The sequence below is a fragment of the Vicugna pacos genome, chromosome 3 (genome assembly GCF_048564905.1).
Source record: "Vicugna pacos chromosome 3, VicPac4, whole genome shotgun sequence".
Classification (NCBI taxonomy): domain Eukaryota; kingdom Metazoa; phylum Chordata; class Mammalia; order Artiodactyla; family Camelidae; genus Vicugna; species Vicugna pacos.
The window spans coordinates 30,759,949-30,778,504 of NC_132989.1; the positions used below are offsets into that span (position 1 = coordinate 30,759,949).

General features: G+C 36.1%; 1 protein-coding gene across 1 annotated transcript in view; it reads right to left on the reverse strand.

Annotated features, from left to right (window-relative positions):
• Positions 1-220: 220 nt before the first annotated feature.
• The window catches only part of ADAMTS19 (ADAM metallopeptidase with thrombospondin type 1 motif 19), a 221,253-nt gene continuing 202,917 nt past the window's right edge, over positions 221-18,556 (reverse strand). Inside the window, exons 22-23 of the mRNA XM_072950428.1 lie at positions 3,771-3,948; positions 221-1,853 (exon numbers count right to left, since the gene is read on the reverse strand). Coding sequence (XP_072806529.1) covers positions 1,702-1,853; positions 3,771-3,948 — 330 coding nt within the window. The 3' untranslated portion in view covers positions 221-1,701. The remainder of the gene's footprint in view (positions 1,854-3,770; positions 3,949-18,556) is intronic.

The window sequence follows — 18,556 nt, forward strand, 5'->3', positions numbered from 1 at the left end:
CAATGTGCTGATACTGGCTAACTTTCTATCCCAGCAACTAAATTAAAGGATATACACAGCAAGGGACCATCTAGAAATAAAATGTTCCCCATATTAAAATGAAGGTGACAATACTAATGAGGGAAGTGTCAAGAACTGTGCAGGTTCTGAGGTTTTACTCTACTTACCATCTACTGAGTTAGCCTGCCACCTGTCAGGGCAGAAGACAGAAACTCCCGGGTTAGGGACAAAGGACTTTGTTACTTACAGTAAAAGCAGAAGCCAGGGAATCAGCATTTCCTTGCACAGTTCCCTGAGCCCCAAATCCCACAGGGTGACGTGAAGAGAGCCAGCTGGTACCTGCACATGCAGGGAATTGTATTACGGGGAGAGACCCCGCTTTGAGGGAACCTGAAACTTTAATAATGAGAAATAAGCTTGTCAGTCCTTTGCTCCAAAAAAGACACAGTCTTTATCTTCCAAGGCTGTTCATTATACAAACATCCTTCAGAAGATAGTCCAGAACAAAAGCAGACGGTGCCAGGACATGTGGAAACGCGAGAGACTCATGAAGAATTGCCTCCCGACAGGAAGTTTCACATATTTTATTGAAAAATCTAAGAAATCATGTGAATCATGTACAATCTTTTCTCACAAGAAAACCTTTAAGCTGGTTTTTTAAACGTTTCACAGAACTGTAAAACTTTTTACTTTTTAAAAAGAAAAAAAAACACAATGAAACTACCACAGTAATATCAGTTTTTTTTTTGTTTTTCCTTGTTTCTAGGGAAAAGGCTGAAAACTAGTAAATTTTCCCATTATCATTTGTGAGGCTAAGTACTACACTCTTTTATAAATCTGCTAAAAAGATATAAGGAACTGGGTGGATCAATGCTTTCTTTGTTCAAACTATTTTAAAACGCTAATATCTAATGACAACATGTTAAAATAATACACATTTCTGTAGGATGTTACCATTTCTATAACGGTTTCTCTACACGATATCAACAGTGCAATGGTGATTCAGTGTTAAGTCATTACAGTGTTTCATTGTTACAATACTTGTGTTCAAGTACATGTTCATGAACATGATCAAAGTCTCCATCTTGACTTTCCTTTTCCATTATTAAAATAAGGTTATAATTACAGTAGAATTTTTCCTATGGATAGCTCTAAATCTGCACCAAATACATAATACATTCTCTAAAAACCTGTTCAACACTATGAGGTTTGCTTTGTTTACACATCTCCTGCAGATTACAGAAAATGGGCTAATTCTGCACCAGGACACCAAAAACCAAAAACGACTTCTCTCCACATAAAACTAAACTATTATGCTAAGTTAGTATACATTCTGAGTAACTCAATGGCATTGTTGGGGAGAGAGTAGCACCTTAGAGACAGCCCTAACTTTAAAAAAAAGTTTTTATTTTTCCTTTAAAGTCTGAAGATCTCGGGGTTTTTTTTCCCTTTTTATTTTTATTCCGGCAACTGAATCCAACTTATTTATATAAAATTATTTATGAAGCCATATAGTATAAATCAAAATGTTTGTATAGCCAAAACAAACACCATATTGGATGTTTGGCAGGCCAAGAAAAATAAATTAATTTGATTAAATTATATGTAATCTGATAATATTTGGTCTGAAAAACATGCTAGTGTGTGTGTTTATAAATAATGTAATTGCAAAGAGCTGTGGGCCAGCCAGCCTGCTAGAGGTCAACTCTTCTGCTGCAGCTTTTGGGCATAGAAGTCCCTGCATGTCTCACAGCAACGCTGATACCACCGCATGTCCTGACAGAGGTTCTTCTCACGGATCACCCGGCAGTACACAGGCCACTGATCACCCAGGCACTTGAAAGTCAGAGCAGCTGTGAAACAAAACACAGGGAACTCAATACACCGAGATAAACTAGATGTCACGAGCAGAGACAAACAGCAATCACTTAAGTGGGGGATTCGGTCTGCTTACTTTGACTCATTTATATTGCCTTGCAGAGCTTAAAAGACAGACATAAAGACAGGCACACACGCCCCCCTCCCCCATAATAAAGGAGTAAAGTGAATGAAGAACGGTCTCACTCATGAGCTTCTGTAGACTAATTACAGATAGATTTCCCAAGCCCAATGAGTTGTACTGCAAATGGCCTTTAAATTTCCATTACATGGCTTTCATTTAAGCTTCTTTTGGATTTGCAGTTGCGAACATTAAAAAGAACAATGAATGTGTTCAATATGTTCACCATTATGGGACTACAAATTAATAAGTATTGTGATGGACGAAATTGCAAAGAAATAGCAAAACAAAAATCTGTTTACACTTACTTCACATTCCTCGTTTCCTAGACAGCAGACATGTCTAGTTGGGATATCTGGGGATTGGGGTTTCAGGCATCCTTAAAATCTAAGCTGATTATCAAAAGTGACTAAATTTTATAGCAACAGAGTGTTTGAAATGAGCTTGTGATATAAAAAAAACTCGGTCATGTGGATTTGGCCCCGGTTCTTCTCAAGAATCAGCGTGTTCCGGCATGTATAACAAAAGACAATTCTGCTACAATTGTTTCTTTTGCCACTATTCTAGTATGATTCATTATTTTATGTTTGAAAACCTCTGATTTTCCAACCACTGTGCTTCTGCGTTCAGAGATGTACCATCAAGAAATAATAAACAAAGAAAATGCAGTTTTAATTAAATTCTTCTTTCAATCCATTATTTTCTGCCACATGAGACTTTAAGGACTTCCAATAATTATTGCAGAAAGGGATTATGTTGTCTTTGAATACAAGGATTTAGCGCATCTGCTCTAGGATTGCTTAACTTTTTGTCTTAACTAGCTTTAATTCTATTTGAACTGATTATTCCTTAGAAACGTTAATTATTTGGCTTGAAAACGAGAATTTCTGTATTTCCATGAAGAACCAAACTTTTCCGTTTAGATCGAATCTTATGCCTGGAAAACCATCTATGACAATTTAGCTCCTTGAATTCTGGCCATATTATTCTGTATAAACTGTTCCCCTGGAGATTATACATACAGATTAAAACTGAAAGTGTTGAACATAAATTAACCCAACAACATCCAGGTAGCAGTGCTATTAAAAGCCACTAATCGCTACAAAAATAAAGGCTAATTCATATTTGTTATGCAACTACAGGATACTCTCTTGATGATGTATTAGATTGAATAACAGGAATTAAGAATACATATGAACGCATTTTATGACATAAAAGACTGTGTAAATCAGTATGTTATTACTATTTATTCATATTGAATATTTTTTCCTTAAAGATGAAAAAAATGGTACCTCTTGTTCAGTGGTGTAGATCCATGTACCTGTTCTTCTTGAAAGAAAGGTTTTTACTCTGTGTCTCCCCAAAGGATAATTTGTACCCAGGATCACAAGGCAGGCTGTTAACAATGGAGAGATCTAAGGTGTATGCCGCAACCTCACCTTCCACAGACATTACCGTAATTGATAATTCTGCCATGGGTCTGGTCAGAACCCACAATATGGTTACATCCCTCAGCCCTTTAGAGGATGACCTGAGGTGGTGTGGCATTCATTTCCCAGGGCCTGGCTCTGAGTAGACAATTCAGGAGTGAAAATACTTCAGTCTTCAGGATTTTTGTACCCACATGATCATTTGGACTGAACTACAGTCAAATAGATCCAATGTAGTCTGAAGCAAACTAATTAGTACAGATGGATAACTAAGCTTTAAAGTGAGATGTACAACCATGAGCATTTGTTTCTTAAGACCATCTCCTTTTTGGTCTGCTTACCCAGCCTGGGTGATGTTATAGTATTTACATTAATCTTCTCATTGCAGGGCTGAAGGTGGCAGGGCCTGTATGCTGCAGGCTTTTCTGAAGAGAAGCATTCATTTCCATGTCTTCCTGTGATCTTATGCATGCACTGAATAACACGGGACTGCATTCCTTTGCCACAGGTGATTGAGCACTAGGAGAGATACAAGGTTTAATTAAAAGTCCTTTTTCTCAGCTTTAACACGCCTATTGTGTTTTTTATTCTTTCATTTTCAGTTTCTGGTGCACAGCATAATGTTTCAGTCACACATATAGATACATATTGTTTTCCTTTTTCTGGGCTGTGAGTCACCTTCTCCTTGTATTTCTTAAAACTGAACATGAGCCACAACATCTAGAGTTGATGTATAACCTGGGTCAGAAACACTGTTGCTCCTGACTTGGGCACAATGCTGTTCAATCTCTGGCTGACCTAAGGCAGAGATTTGGGCAATAAAGGACATAGGCAATTTAAAAACAGCAAGTTGGAGAGTATGACTCAGAGGGAAAGAGGGTGAATGATACCAGTAATGAACCTGGGCAGATGGTATTTAAAGTTTTAATAGCTAGTGTGCAACAAAATTGATTCACTGTTCTTTAATTTAGTCACTGATCCTTAAGACTTAGATACACCCGACTGGGGAACCAGATCCTCTTTAGAGTCTTTCAAGGTACTCACCCGCTGCATGAGCTCTTAAAATATTTATTAAGAATACCAACATGGTTTATCAATCTGACATGTTATTGAAATAACTGCTATGTCTTGGCAGATTATATGACATCCAAAATTGTGCGAATAAAAATACCTGATAATCTAGGTTACTCTAATAAAATACCCTTTGAATGGATTCCTTGTATTTCAGCTAAATGTCATTTGTCTTCATTTGTAAGACACTGCAAAGAACATATTTAACATACAACGTTTGTTTATTAAAGAAGTCTCTTGGGTCCACGCATATCACTAGATTTAGTTTGTTACACAGATAAGCTGATGTTTAGTTGAATGAGAAAATACAATCATTTTATGGTATCCAAATTACAACTGCCAAAGGGAATGTGCTATGTCTCTGAAAATAATGATTTATTTACTAGTTATACGATTTTCTATAGGGTAAAGATTTAGCCATATTTGGCTGAAGAGTTCTAAAGAACTTAGAGCTATTTAAAGAGATGATCTTGATGCATTCTATTTTAAAACTGGCAAATACTTTCTGATCGTCGCCTTTCAGGTACACAAGCACAAGGTTTCTAATGTCTTTTCCCCTCTGCATTTTACTAAGTCTTGATTAGGATTGCGTTTTCTTTGCAAGACTTTAAAACTCTTCCTCTACTGCCATCTTGGGTCCCCACTCTTCTTCCTTTCATTAGCACAAGACGCAGTCTGCACAAGCCCTCGTCACCTCCAGCCTAGTTTGCCACTGTTCACTTTGCCTTTAGTCCCCAGCCTTCCAGTCAACCCCACATAGTAATACAGGATATGTATTCTTCCAAATTTGCTTTACATATATAATCTCCTTGGACAAAACTCTTCAGCTACTGAGTTCTCCACTGCCTATGAGATAAAACCTAGTCTCCCAGAACCTCCTTGCTGTCATTAATCTACCTCCTCAGCCTTAACGTTCCACCTCCCTGCTTTAGGAATCGTTTGCTTTATAACAGACTAATCATGCCCCTGAACTTTCTACTCCCACAACTGCAACTGTGCTCACAGTATTATTCCTTTCCAAACGCCTTGCGGTTTTTCAAAGCACAATCTCAAATCCACTACCTCTGTGAAGTGTCCACAATGATCTCAAATACTTACGCACATGCATACAACATTTATGGCTTAACACCATATATCCATCTCCCTGAGGCTATCCCTGAGAATCACTGGAGAAAATTTTCTTTTAACTACAGATTTTAAGTCCAAGAATTTCCATGTCAGTAAACTCAGATAGGGTCTGGGAATATACATTAAAAAAACCAAAACAAAACAAAAAAAAAACGTGGCTAGGTGATTCTGCTGCCTGAGTTTGGGAACTACGGGTCAATAGTATGTGCTCTATATTTAATATAGGCCAGTTTCTAATCATGCTTACCTTTGATTAGTATCTTTTCATGAATCTAGTTTGTCTCTTTAGGTCGACAGTAAATCTCTTGAAATTAGACTCATTGTCACATCACCTTCAGTAATAAAACCTACCTATGAGGTATGAAAATAGCTTCTAAGAACAATATGATTTTATCTGCATGCCAGTAACATGCATCTACTTTATAGACAACTGATCTTTCTAAATTTGATTCTGTAAATATTTCTGCATAAAACCCTCTTTGTATCTGATGAATTCTCAGCTTTCTGCCAACAGGAGATTAAAGAACTGGGATATTACATTCCTTTAAATCTGATTTTTTTCTCAACTTCTATATGATCCGAATGCTCGCAGTTTAGTTTAAGCTTTATTATAACTTAAAACTATTATAACAGGAGTAACTGTTTGGCATGGTCTTTCACCCCTGAAAGTATTTTAATATCATTCTACAGAATGGACGTAGTTATATAAATGTAGACATCATGCTTCTTAGAAATATTTGCAGAAAAATTAAAAATGGTTAAACTAAAAACTTTTAAGGGGTTAAGCTTATATGAAAAAATATCTTTCTATTGTCTACGCCTGAAATTTCTAGATCTTGAAAGCAATCATAATACTTGAGAAACCAAAAAAAGACAGAAGTTTTACAATAGATGAACTCATTCTAATGCAATAGAGAAGGTTCTCAATCATATGTCAAAGAAGCCTGGTAATCTGATGGGTCATAATATATAACTAATCTTATATCAACTGCAAAGGACGTGCATAAACCAAAGTAACATCATTTTTCAAGATTACAAAGTAACTTAGATACATGATAACTTAGAATACATAATTCTAGCAGATAATGGCTGAATAGTGACTTTCATAAAATTTTTTAAGAAATTAAGAGAAAAAAATTCACTCAACTAAACTGGTATTATTTCTGTCTTTGAAATTAATATAACAAGCTTTATTATGAAATTAAATAGTCTTATAGCTATACAAACTAATTTTCATTAGAATACTTTAATAAAAAAGTATCAAGCTCTTACTAGCAATTATTTTCTTTATAAAATATACTTCGGTAAAAATTTTATGACAAACTTGTGGAAAATAAAGAGACATTGAAATTGAAACAACTGAAATCCCAAAGTATCTTTTAAACTATTTCTTACTTTATTATAGAAAATACTATTAAACAATTGGATATTTCCTCAAATCACATCACTATGATCAAAGACAGACAGACCTTAAGAGAAAAAGCCCAAATAATTCTGGCTTGAAATGAGAAGACCTGGGCGCTAATACTGACTCCAGAAACTAACGTACCTGGGTCTTAGTCTTCCTTCTAGTTAAGGCAGGCCCTGTAGCCGATCACAGCTGTACTTTCAGGCCTAGATGACTATGAAAGCAAACATTCCACATAACTTCGTATTAAAAGTTACCACAGTCATGCAGTCTTTAAGTGGTAAAGCTGCGTAACAGTAAACACTTGAATTTCATTATCTAATTATGCACTGTGCTACCCAACTATGCTATTAATGAAGTCCCAAGATTGTAGTTTGCTTGAATGCTTCAGAATATTCAATCATTTATTGTTTTATTTCAAGAATTTACTGATCACCCATCACGTTCAGGATTCTGCACAGAAGATAAAAGCAGCAGAAATTAGTAATATTATGGGGCTGGTACTTTATTCAATAAACTTTATAAAGAAACACAACGACCTAAAATAGATGGAGTTAGAAACAGATTACTAAACATTATGGAATCTGGGCAGTTTTATCCACTCTTAGCCAATTGTTTACTATTTTAAATAAGCAGTTGTACTGTAAAACTAGTTTGCTGCTTTAGGATCAAAGGGAACCAACGCCACTACTGCAAACCTTTATTCCACATGGTGTTAACAGTAGTTGGCACTTGACTAGTATTTACTATACACTGTGTTAGAGGTTATTTTTATTTTAATATCTCATATGAAGCCCATGAGTGCTATCACCATCCCTTCTACACAGATGAGAAAACAGAGGCTCAGATGAGTGAAACATTGCCCGCAGTTCACAGCTAAGAAAACAGAGGCTCAGATGAGTGAAACACACTGCCCGCAGTTCACGGCTAAGAAGTGGAAACATCGGAGTTGGAGCCCACATACACTAGATGCAGAGACTGGACACTTAACCATCACCTGATACTGGAAGACACTCTTTATGGTAACAGCTCGAAATCTGCTCTTTCCCTCATCCTCCCAAATGACCTCTTATCCTCATATCTTGCTATTACCCTAAACATAAATGCATTAGAAGGTCTTTCTTGGCTTTGTTTTGCTATAACTCAGGCTAGGTGGTATGACATAAACTCTTTCGCCCTAAGGACAATTCACAAGCATGCTTTTTATCTTTAGATAAGGTGATCATACAATCTATCATCCAAATCAGGACACTGTGAAAGAAGTTGCTGGTAATAATTATTCCTAGGCTACAGGCATATGTGGGGTAAGTCCTGGGTAATCTGAGACACACCATCACCATATCTGTAGACAACTTATTGATAGATTTATATAGTAGATGATAAACACAAATGAGTGGACACGTGAAATACTTACTATATTCCAGACATTATCTAATATGCTTTTACACATAATGTCTTGGTTAATCTTCCTCATAATCCTAATAACTTCATAGACGGAAAGAGCGAGGCTCAGAGATTATTCCATTCATTCATTCAACAAATATCTATGAAACTCTACAGTGTTCCACATACTGTTCTGGATACGAGAAGTGATAGTAAACAAAACAGACAAAAATACGTGACTTCAAGGAGTTTACATTCTAATAGTGGGGAGCAAGAAAGTCAAGATACATTGTATATTAGATATTGTCAACTGCTATGGAGAAAAAGCTGGGAAGGAGGACTGGGAAAATTTGAGGTATGGGGTTTTGCAATTCACATTGGAAGATCAGGGAAGGATTCATGGAGAAGGTGGCAAAGACTTGCTCCATAAGACGGAGAGCAAACCTCAAATGCAAGTCTTCTGATTCCAAATACAGTGCTCTTTCCGCTGTTTCTACAGATCTTGGATCAATTTCAATGGCTTTTGCTTTCTTGCTATTTCCCTCTCATTCCCTTCCCTCCTTCCTCTCTCCCGCCTTCCTGCTTCCTTCCTTCCTTCCCTAAATCTTGTTCCTAATACATTTTAAACCTCACTCTTCACATATGTACTAAGTTAAAACGTATTTGAAACAAGGCAGCACTATAGGATTCCACTAAAGGCCAAAATGTTAAAATGTCAACATCAATTAGCCAGCAACTGGTTAAAAGTAAAAGCAACAAGGTGCACAGATAACGTGATACTGATCTTTCTTTTACAAGGAAAATTTCCTGACTGAAGATTTTGAAAAAGAGAGACTTGTACTGCCTGACAAATGGTCTGTTCCCCAAACAGCTTAATATTGCCCTGAAGGACCTTTAAAACAAAGTACCTCATGAATCAATTCCATGAATGAGAAGCCTTTAATTCTGAACAGGAAACAGTCTTCATGTACCCGGCTTATTATAGTGGAAAAGGAAAGAGTAATCTTTAGAACAAACTTAAACAGCAAGACACAAAAAAAACCCCTGATATTGGTAATCCCTCTTTCCCACCAAAAAATGAGCCCCAAAGGCTCTGAAAATTAAATTTGTTTTGACTTAATGATATTCATCATCTCAATCTACCTGAGACAATCATGACCTCCCCTGTACTTGGATGTACAAGCATTAACTTTAGATAATATCGTCATAGTTTTCTCTTATAATGGAATAAATCCTTTCCTGACCTGGGACATCAGTGACAATTTTTAAGACTGTATTACATTATGTCTACTTTGTAGTTTGCATGTCAAACACTAAACATGATAAGAGAAACTGTCTCAATAATTCAGTTTAGATGATTAAAAAATTAGAGACAGTTTAGTAAATGAGAACCATGAATACCTATGGTAGCCAATCAGCAAGAAGGCTTTATCTCCCTTTAAAATGAGATATACATTATAGAACCTTGTAACTATTACCATTACCTAAACCTTTATTCTCCTTCTGTTATTCTCATGCCACACAATAAGAGCTGACGGACTTCATATGACCTAAGAAAATTTCACCTAAATAAACTAACTTAAAGGGAAATCACAGGGGAAGTATAACGTCCACGTTGGTGGAAGTGTACAGAGGATGTTCACCTAACTCAGATGTTTATATTTTTCTAAACATGGCCAAGGATGGTCTGGTGATAGATACAGATGTGAACTTTCAGAAAGTTACACTGACTAAGTTAAACAATATCCCTGAGTGGGCGGAGTTTGCTAGTACCAGTAAAGGCAGGGTAAGATGCCAGAATGATCTGGCAAATTTGTGGACTGGCCTAAACGTGAAAAATGAAGGAAACAGAAAAAATGCGGGGAAAAAAAGCACACTCAAAAAATTCTTAACACATTCTCAGCTGAGGCACTGTCATAGAAGCAAAGGGATGAAATGAAATCTGAATGGCTGTGAAGTCCAACTCATGGACAAACCAAGGTGTGGAATCCTTTCTTCCATCATGAAAGATGGATGAGAGGTGAGGCACTGCCCCAAAAGTAAATTGCAGCAAGAAACTGACCATGGAAATTTCACCCTGACAGTATATTTATGGCATTGATAGACAGTGTTGCTAAGATCTTGGTTTAATACTTAGAAATATGTGTAAACACCTTATACTAGGTGTTCAAGGAAAGGTTGTTTATCTTGAGACATTTTATGGATGTTATAATTTCAGTATGTTCAAGGGCAGAGAGTGTGTCCTGTTAAAGAACTGTGGCCTGATGAAAATTTAAGTTTTCAAGTCTAATCTCACGAGGATAATTAGGTCTTGAGCCGTTCAACAGTATAAATAAGTTTTTGATGGATCAAATAAACATATAAGGAATATGTGTACTCTATTACTAAATTTTCATTATTTTATATAGAAATATTCATTTCATGATAGATTCAAATGTTTATCAAGAATATGAATCTTTAAAAAATAATCTACATATATTGTTCCTCAAAATTTCTATGCGTATTACTATGCTTAGAGGTATAAATCCACTAAATACTAGTGAATGACAGCAAACATCCTCTGTAATATACTCACACGAGTATAACATGTTCAGGTCAAAGAAAAAAAGGCCACAAAGTCACCAATAAAAAGCTATCTTAAATTTATAAGGTGTCAAAATGGAGAATGAGAATAGTGACCACGATTTTAGGAGGTTTTCACAGCTTGTCCATAGTACCAGTTGAATCTACTTTTATAAAGTGCAAAATTATCTTTCTGTCCCTGAGAATTCATGAATCAGATAGGAATTTCCATAAGCGCTCATGATATAATCTACCTGGTATCATGTCTCTGTTAAATTCACCGAAGAACACTGCTGTCTTTTTGTCTAAGAAGTAACCTACGTACTTTTGGACAGCTTAATTTCACTTTAAGAGTCCTTTATACACAGGATGCTCATAAGTATCTCTTAACTACTCCCCTACTGAGAGAGGAGACCCTCATTCTTTCCACTCATCTCTGATTCTTGTTCCCCATGGGTTCTGAGACCAAGCAGATATAACGCTGCATATGTGATTTTGAACATGGAGCTACAAAAGACTTCCACAGCTGGTCTTAGGCACTGGCATCCTATGGTAAGATGCCAGACTTCAAAATTACTGGTTAAATATTAGTTTCCACCTTTCCTTTCAAGACTTCAGAACAGTCATGTTGACACTGTTTTGGTGCTAGTTATTTGCTACTCTGAATATTTAGATGACCCAGATTTGGGAATCAACTGGGAAACTACGGTATAACTAACTCTGTACGCTTACGTTAAATAACCAACTAGTTTGCCAGTGACTTTATGGAACTATCAATCTGAGCAGGTTAAACTGTAAAGTTAAATTGTAAAACTCTTCAAGCCGTAAGTCCTATAAAATGTCCTCTTAAACATTATACCAAAGAGGCAGAAAACTGGATAGTAAAAATACTACTGAACAGTATTTTATTTGGATTTTTGCTGGATAACAAATATAACTAAACACTAGTCTGCTTTTGAATTCCTTGGAAAAAAACAAATTTCAGTGTATTTAGGGGTTAAAAATAATAATTCTCACACTTGGCCAGCACAGAGATTACCCGAGATTCCTTCCTTCTAGGCTGTGCCAAAGATATATATTTTGGAGAGAATGTGTATTCTCCAGGCCAACAGCTAAGGAAGGCTCTGTAATGCTGCACTCCTTTCCAGCTGGCCTCTGTAAGAAATAGGAATTCCTAAATTAAGAGAAAATTGTCACTGGCAAACAGAGTTCAATTTTTTTTAAACCAATATAATAGACAATCTTCTAGGACCTGATAATAATTTGTAATGATAAGTGCCCATCCTTAACAAGTCCAACAGCACTGACTTAGATAATTTGTCCTTGGGAATAAATGGATTATTCCAAAGTGGTTTAACAAGAGTGAAGTAGCATTCACAGTGGAGAGTGGACCTCATAAGGAAACGAAACGATGACTTCTACTGGAAATTATTAGCACAGCATTCCTATTCATTTATGTATATGTTTGGCAGTTCCACCTTTCAACTTTTTAATAAAGTGAGTGTGAAACAAGCATACTAAGGAACAAAAGTTAGGTTTGTTTTTTAAGATTTGCTATTTATTTTGGTCAGTGTTTCAGTGTTTTTTTAAAGCAGTTCATCTGCTTTATTTAACGCATGGGTATTTGGAGTCAAATCTACTCCTAGAGGTCAGACATTTGAGGATTTTTTGCATCTACGTTTAATTAATCGACCTTCTGACTCTAGAGTTCAAACTATTTTTGTCTCTTTAATGAAAATGCTTGCAAAGAGTTCCTGTAAATCAGGGAGTTGTGTGTGGCAAAAATCAAGCAGATTGATTATGAGTGATTAGCAGAGAGTTGACTATGTTATGAAAGGTCATAATAATCCGTCAAATCATTTTTTATATCAAAGAACACATTGATCACCACCATGATGGAAGAGAAAAAGATGTTTTGCATTAAGAAGCAATTAATAAACACAAAGTTCTGGGCACATTCGCAATTCTGTCAGTGCTGAGCCTATGAATCATAGGATGTTGCAGAGGTGAAAAAAGATGATCAGGACATTTCTATTTGATCACTATCATCTCTGTGAGAAATCTTCCCACCAGAGAGAACTGGCTGGAAAGACAGCAATTGAATTTCCTTTTCAAATAAAATACTTTTCAGGTCTAGTCCAACAATTCTACATCAGAAATGAATCAGATCCTTCTGTGGCCATGTTAGAGAAGTGTGTGTTTTTTGTTTTGTTTTAATTAATAAAGCCTTGATTTAAAATAGCACAGAGAGCATTACATAGCTATCTTTAACTTATTCCAACCTGAAATAAGCCAAGTATTTGCCAGTTCACAGAGAAAATTCTTAAGTGTGCTTTGCTTCCATCCACTGCTTTCCATCTAGGGTAGATAACTGCCACCTAACCTGATGGCAGGGACTCCAGCCAAATGAATTCACGACAATGCAAAAGAAGTCTACCAGCTTCTTTGAAGCTCAACCTTAAGCACCTTTTTGGCTTAAATAGCATGTTATTCAAATAAGGGTGGGTTTACTTTTTTTTTAAAATCACATTTTTAGGTAGTCTGAGATACCATCCAGGAAAAGGTCAAGGGAGCCATAGGTTTACAGAAAACTGTACTGGTTTACCTTAACTTTACTGGAGAAAAATAAGCTAGTTACTAATTCTTTCATAGTTAAATATATGAAGCATCACAGCTGTTATAGAATTACAGTCAGAAAAATAAAATGGATGAGAAGGAAAGAAACACAATGCTCAGAGATGTATCATACACTTTTTGCTTACTTAATTAAAAAGTTTAAGAGTCATTTATTCAATAACCATCACTGCATGTAGTGTGATGCTCTGGTCACACAGAGAGATGTGAGAAAGGTAAAAGGGTTCAGACAATCTTAATGAAACAGCAACAATGTAAGGCAATAAATAAGTGAGAAAAAATTAATGTAGTCAATAACTTCAAACAAACCCTGTCATTTATTGGGGAAGTTAGACGCCTGGATTGGTCCTTAAAGGACTTGGATAGTAGGAAAAGACACAATCCAGGCAAAGAGAAGCGTATAAACAAAGATGTGGAGATGGGAGAAGTACAAACTACTCGGTCCTGAGTTTATCAGAGATAGTGAAATAATGAGAATAATGAGACAATTCTCAAGAGGTGGGTTAGGACCAGAATATAGAAAGCTTTGAATGCCGCAGTGAGTATCTGGTAGCTGACAGTATAGCCGGCGACGGTTCTCGGGACGGGTTTGGACCACAGGGGAGTGTGGTCAGCTCATCCCTGTGAATGGCTGGATCTATACGAGGCGGGTGTGGGGATAAGGACCCACGTTAGAAACCCTCACTCTAGTCCTGCTGAAAGCATACGAAGGACCGCGGTGTGGCGCTGCGGGAAAGGGGCAATGGAGGCAGAACTCTATTCGTGTACAGAAGTGCCAAGGGCAGCTTCTAGCTGGGTCTCGGGGAAGACGGGATGCACACCTTTCAAGAAAAAGGAAATAAGGAGTGGGAGATGGCTTGAGGAAATAAAATGGAGAACTCTATTTTAAATATACAAGATTTGAGGAAATACTGGAAAGCTAATGCCTCAGTCCTACAGCAGCTGATGTTCGAACCGAGGAGAACCAGGCTCCCTCTCAACTCCCTGTCTCCATTTCATTGAACATTCTTTTCCTTGTTTTTTAAATTGAAGTACAATTGATTTACAATGTTGTGCTAGTTCCTGGTGTAGAGCATAGTGATTCAGTTGTATGTGTATGTCTATATATATATATATATATATACATATATATATATATATATATATTCTTTTTCATATTTTTTCGTTATAGGTTACTACAAGATCTTGAATATCATTCCCTGTGCTATTGTTATTGACTACACGGTAGCCCCAGGGTGTCCCTCAACCCACTTCTCTCATGTTGCCTCTTTGAGCCCCAAAGTTGTGTGCGTGTGTGTATTTTTAAACAATTTTGTAAATTTTACTTCTTATACTAAATGGACTCATACATATTCTGTACATGGTATATAAGGTTATAGGTGTATATTCTTCCAATCCATTCAGCTCTTTGTATCTTAGGGTAGATCTTTCATTGTAAGCAGCTCAAAATATTTTTCCTTGGGCTATGCTCATCACTGGTACTGGATTACTATTTTCATTTGCAGTTAGAGTATTCTGATATTCAGAGAGGCTTACAGTTGCTCTGGCCCATTTCACAGATGTGGGGGTTGAGGTTAGGGGGTGTCAGGACCTGCTCTTCTGCATACGAGACTGATGCAGGGTGTGCGCTGTGGCTGTGCGGATGCTGAAGTGCCAGCCCGGTCTAACTTGAAGCAGAACCAGGGACCTGTTTGTTAAGACAATTTTCCCTTTCACTACATTTTACATCCAGGGACACCATGTGAAGCCTTTGTAAGTAGCTGATCGTTTACATATTTTTCTTGCACTGTATACATGGTTGTTCTGATAATCTGATTATGCCTATTTCTGGATATCCTCTGGTATTTGATGAACAATCACTACATCTAAGTAAAAAAAAAACACTTAATGCTAAGACTACTGATTTTAATTTTCTAACAGTCATCAAATTTCACTGTATTTTTATGTGAAACTCTCCTCACCTATTGAAGCTCAAGGTCCCCAAAGTGAGCTCTGGCAAGTGCCATGCTCCATCCCCTACAAAAAACATAAAGAGTAATTTTTAACTCAATGACATTTATTTACTGAATTACTTTCAGGTATGGTTTAGAAGGTGAAGTTATAGGTGCCCGGTATGCAGCATGAAAGCAATGACAGTATTTTATGAGTGTAGTGATTTTTCAAGGATCTATTAAGAAGACTAATTTTAAGTCCCATGGATTAAAAATATATATTTCTCTCACATTTTCTAATACAAAGGATGTTAAACACATGTTCTTATATCTGTATTTATAATGTAATTATACATATACATGCACATACAATATACACATACACACACACATACATGTACACAGACACTACTTCAATCTCTCTACATTACACATTTTCTTTAGATAGAAGACATACATGGAGAATATGTGTGCCTCATTCTTGTAAAGCTAATATATTTCTGCTATGTTCAATCATACCAGCCAGAAGCATCTGACTACTTTGAGGAATCCAAAGATTCTGGAAATTCAATTTTTTTAATCTGTCTGGGGCAATAGATAAGACTCTCACAAGATCTTAAAAGTAAAAATGATAGCAAAGCAAAAAATGTCCCATTCTCTGGCAGTGCAAAGAGACAGCGACAAAACAGTTTGACAGCCAACAGTTTGGGGATTTTGTGCATGGTTTAGAGGATAGCTATCTTTTTCAGACAGAATGGTGAGTAGCAACTCGGATAAATGCTTGGTGGGTGTATCTCAACAACATGACAGAAAGTCTTCCTTGAGAAAAAGCATCTTATTTATTACTGAGTAATTACTTTAGTATGAACAGCTTGCTCAAACACAAGCACATTTTTAAAGCAAATTTTCCTATAATACAAAACATTTCTTTAGGATATCTTGGGATAGGTTTTCTCAGCGTCCATATGTTTAAAACCAAGCCTACAATCTTTTATTTCTTTTATTCATTAAGCCAACAATGACAGAATTCAGTATGATAGATTCACATTTGTTTATGGGGTAGCTGCTCAAAATTTCCTGTCTTGTGAGATTACTTACAATTATAAAAATGATAAGCAGCTTTCTCTTCCAAATATCAATACACTTATAGATTTAATTAGAAAATAATTCTGAATAGAAATTTAAGAATCTCAAGAATTATTTTCTGGATTACAGACTATTTCAGTTTGGTTTCAATCTACAAAATTTCTCTAGTTAGAAAAAATATTTACAAAACTAGTCTTTGAAATTTCAATAATCTAATCTAAGTCTTCCTAAAGCGCATCACACTCAACAAGAAACTAGCTACATGATCTGTAAAAGAGGTCTTTGGTTAAAGGAAAAAAGAAAAGAGAAACATTATCATCTCTCTTTGAAACATGCCAAGTACAGAAGAAGGATCTGAAAAGTCCGACAGCAAAGGGTACTTGCTTATCTTTAACTACAGTATTTCTTATACATGGAGACCACATCTCAAGGACTGAGTTTTCCAAGGAACACAGCTTTGGGAATGCAAGTCTCAAGAATGCATACATTAACATGAATGTGGTCTTATAAAAATGATGACATTCAGGCTTTCAGTAAATACTAATTTTACTAATTGATCTACTTAACAATATATTTTCTCCATCATAGCAGTTCTCATCTTATTAACTCCTTTTATTCTCTAGTTTCAGAATATACTTCACATTTTCTGCTTTTACATTCCAGTAGAACATTTCATTTGGTTATTTGCTGTTACTGCTAATTATTTCTTTAAATTTCAGTGGGAAAAGAGTGATTGAAAGTTCCTTCTACAACCTGTACAACTCACTTAATTTAGTTGCATCAAAACCAGCGATCTATACGTATACTCATTCAGAACCCGGAACAGCCTGCAAGTTGATTTTAATGGGGGGAGGTTTATGCAGCACTGGGTCAGTCCAGACATGTAGGAATCCATAGTTTTAAGGTCCTAGCCTGGCCACTGGGTAATAAGAAATCCCTCCTTTGAGATTCTGATCTGGGTTTTTTTGTCCCTTTTGATTTAAGGTAGAAACACTAGGCTGCAGAGATGCACGATTAAAAATGGGATATTTTCTAGTCATTTATTTTAGGATATTCTTGATTGCTTTGATCAAGTTTTGTTTGTTTCCTTCAATGATTTCTGAGTTTTCCTTCAGTGGAAAGAAATGTCTTCTGTGATTATTCATAATTTCCTACCAATAGTGATAAGTCACAATTACCACTCTCAGTGTTAATTTTAAGGAGTGACAAGCTTCCGTGCAGAAAACAGAAGGCGGACATCAGGCCAAGGACACTGAGATTTGGGAACAGTTTATTACAGCCTATTAACTTATCTAGAACTTCAAATTCACATCATCTGTCTCTCTAGAAATCCACTATAACACAGAGTAAGAAATAAAAGGTTTTTTTTTTTTCTTTTCAGGGATACGTGAACTAGTGCAAACCAAGTCACTTATACTGACTGCTGACCAATCTGGATGAAGGCAAAGCTCAAAATGACAGGGTCATAAATCTTCTATTTGTCTTTCTACCCTTAAGTATGTCAGTGAAGAACCTTTCATGACATTGCTGATTCTTTGATCTTGCACATGACTGTTATGAATCGTTTTAATTTAATAATTATGCAATATGAGAACACTTTACGGTTACAAATCTTGATTATACAAAGCACACTTAGGGAACTGGCATAATTTACATGATTAATTTAAAATTCGTTCTGAGTTTCTTTAGAAAAATAAGATTGCTAACGACTGAGGAAAAGGCACAGTTATTTTCCCACAGGTATTACAGAGTGTACGTCAAGTGGATTTTAATAGCATCCAAAGCATGTGTATTAAGAAAATCATTTTTACTAGAAATAATCCAGATATCCACAGGTCTTTCATAGTTACAAAAAGAAATTACTAAGCAAGCAATATGATTTATTTTGAGTTTTAGCCACAATACTGTTTTCAGGAAAAATGCA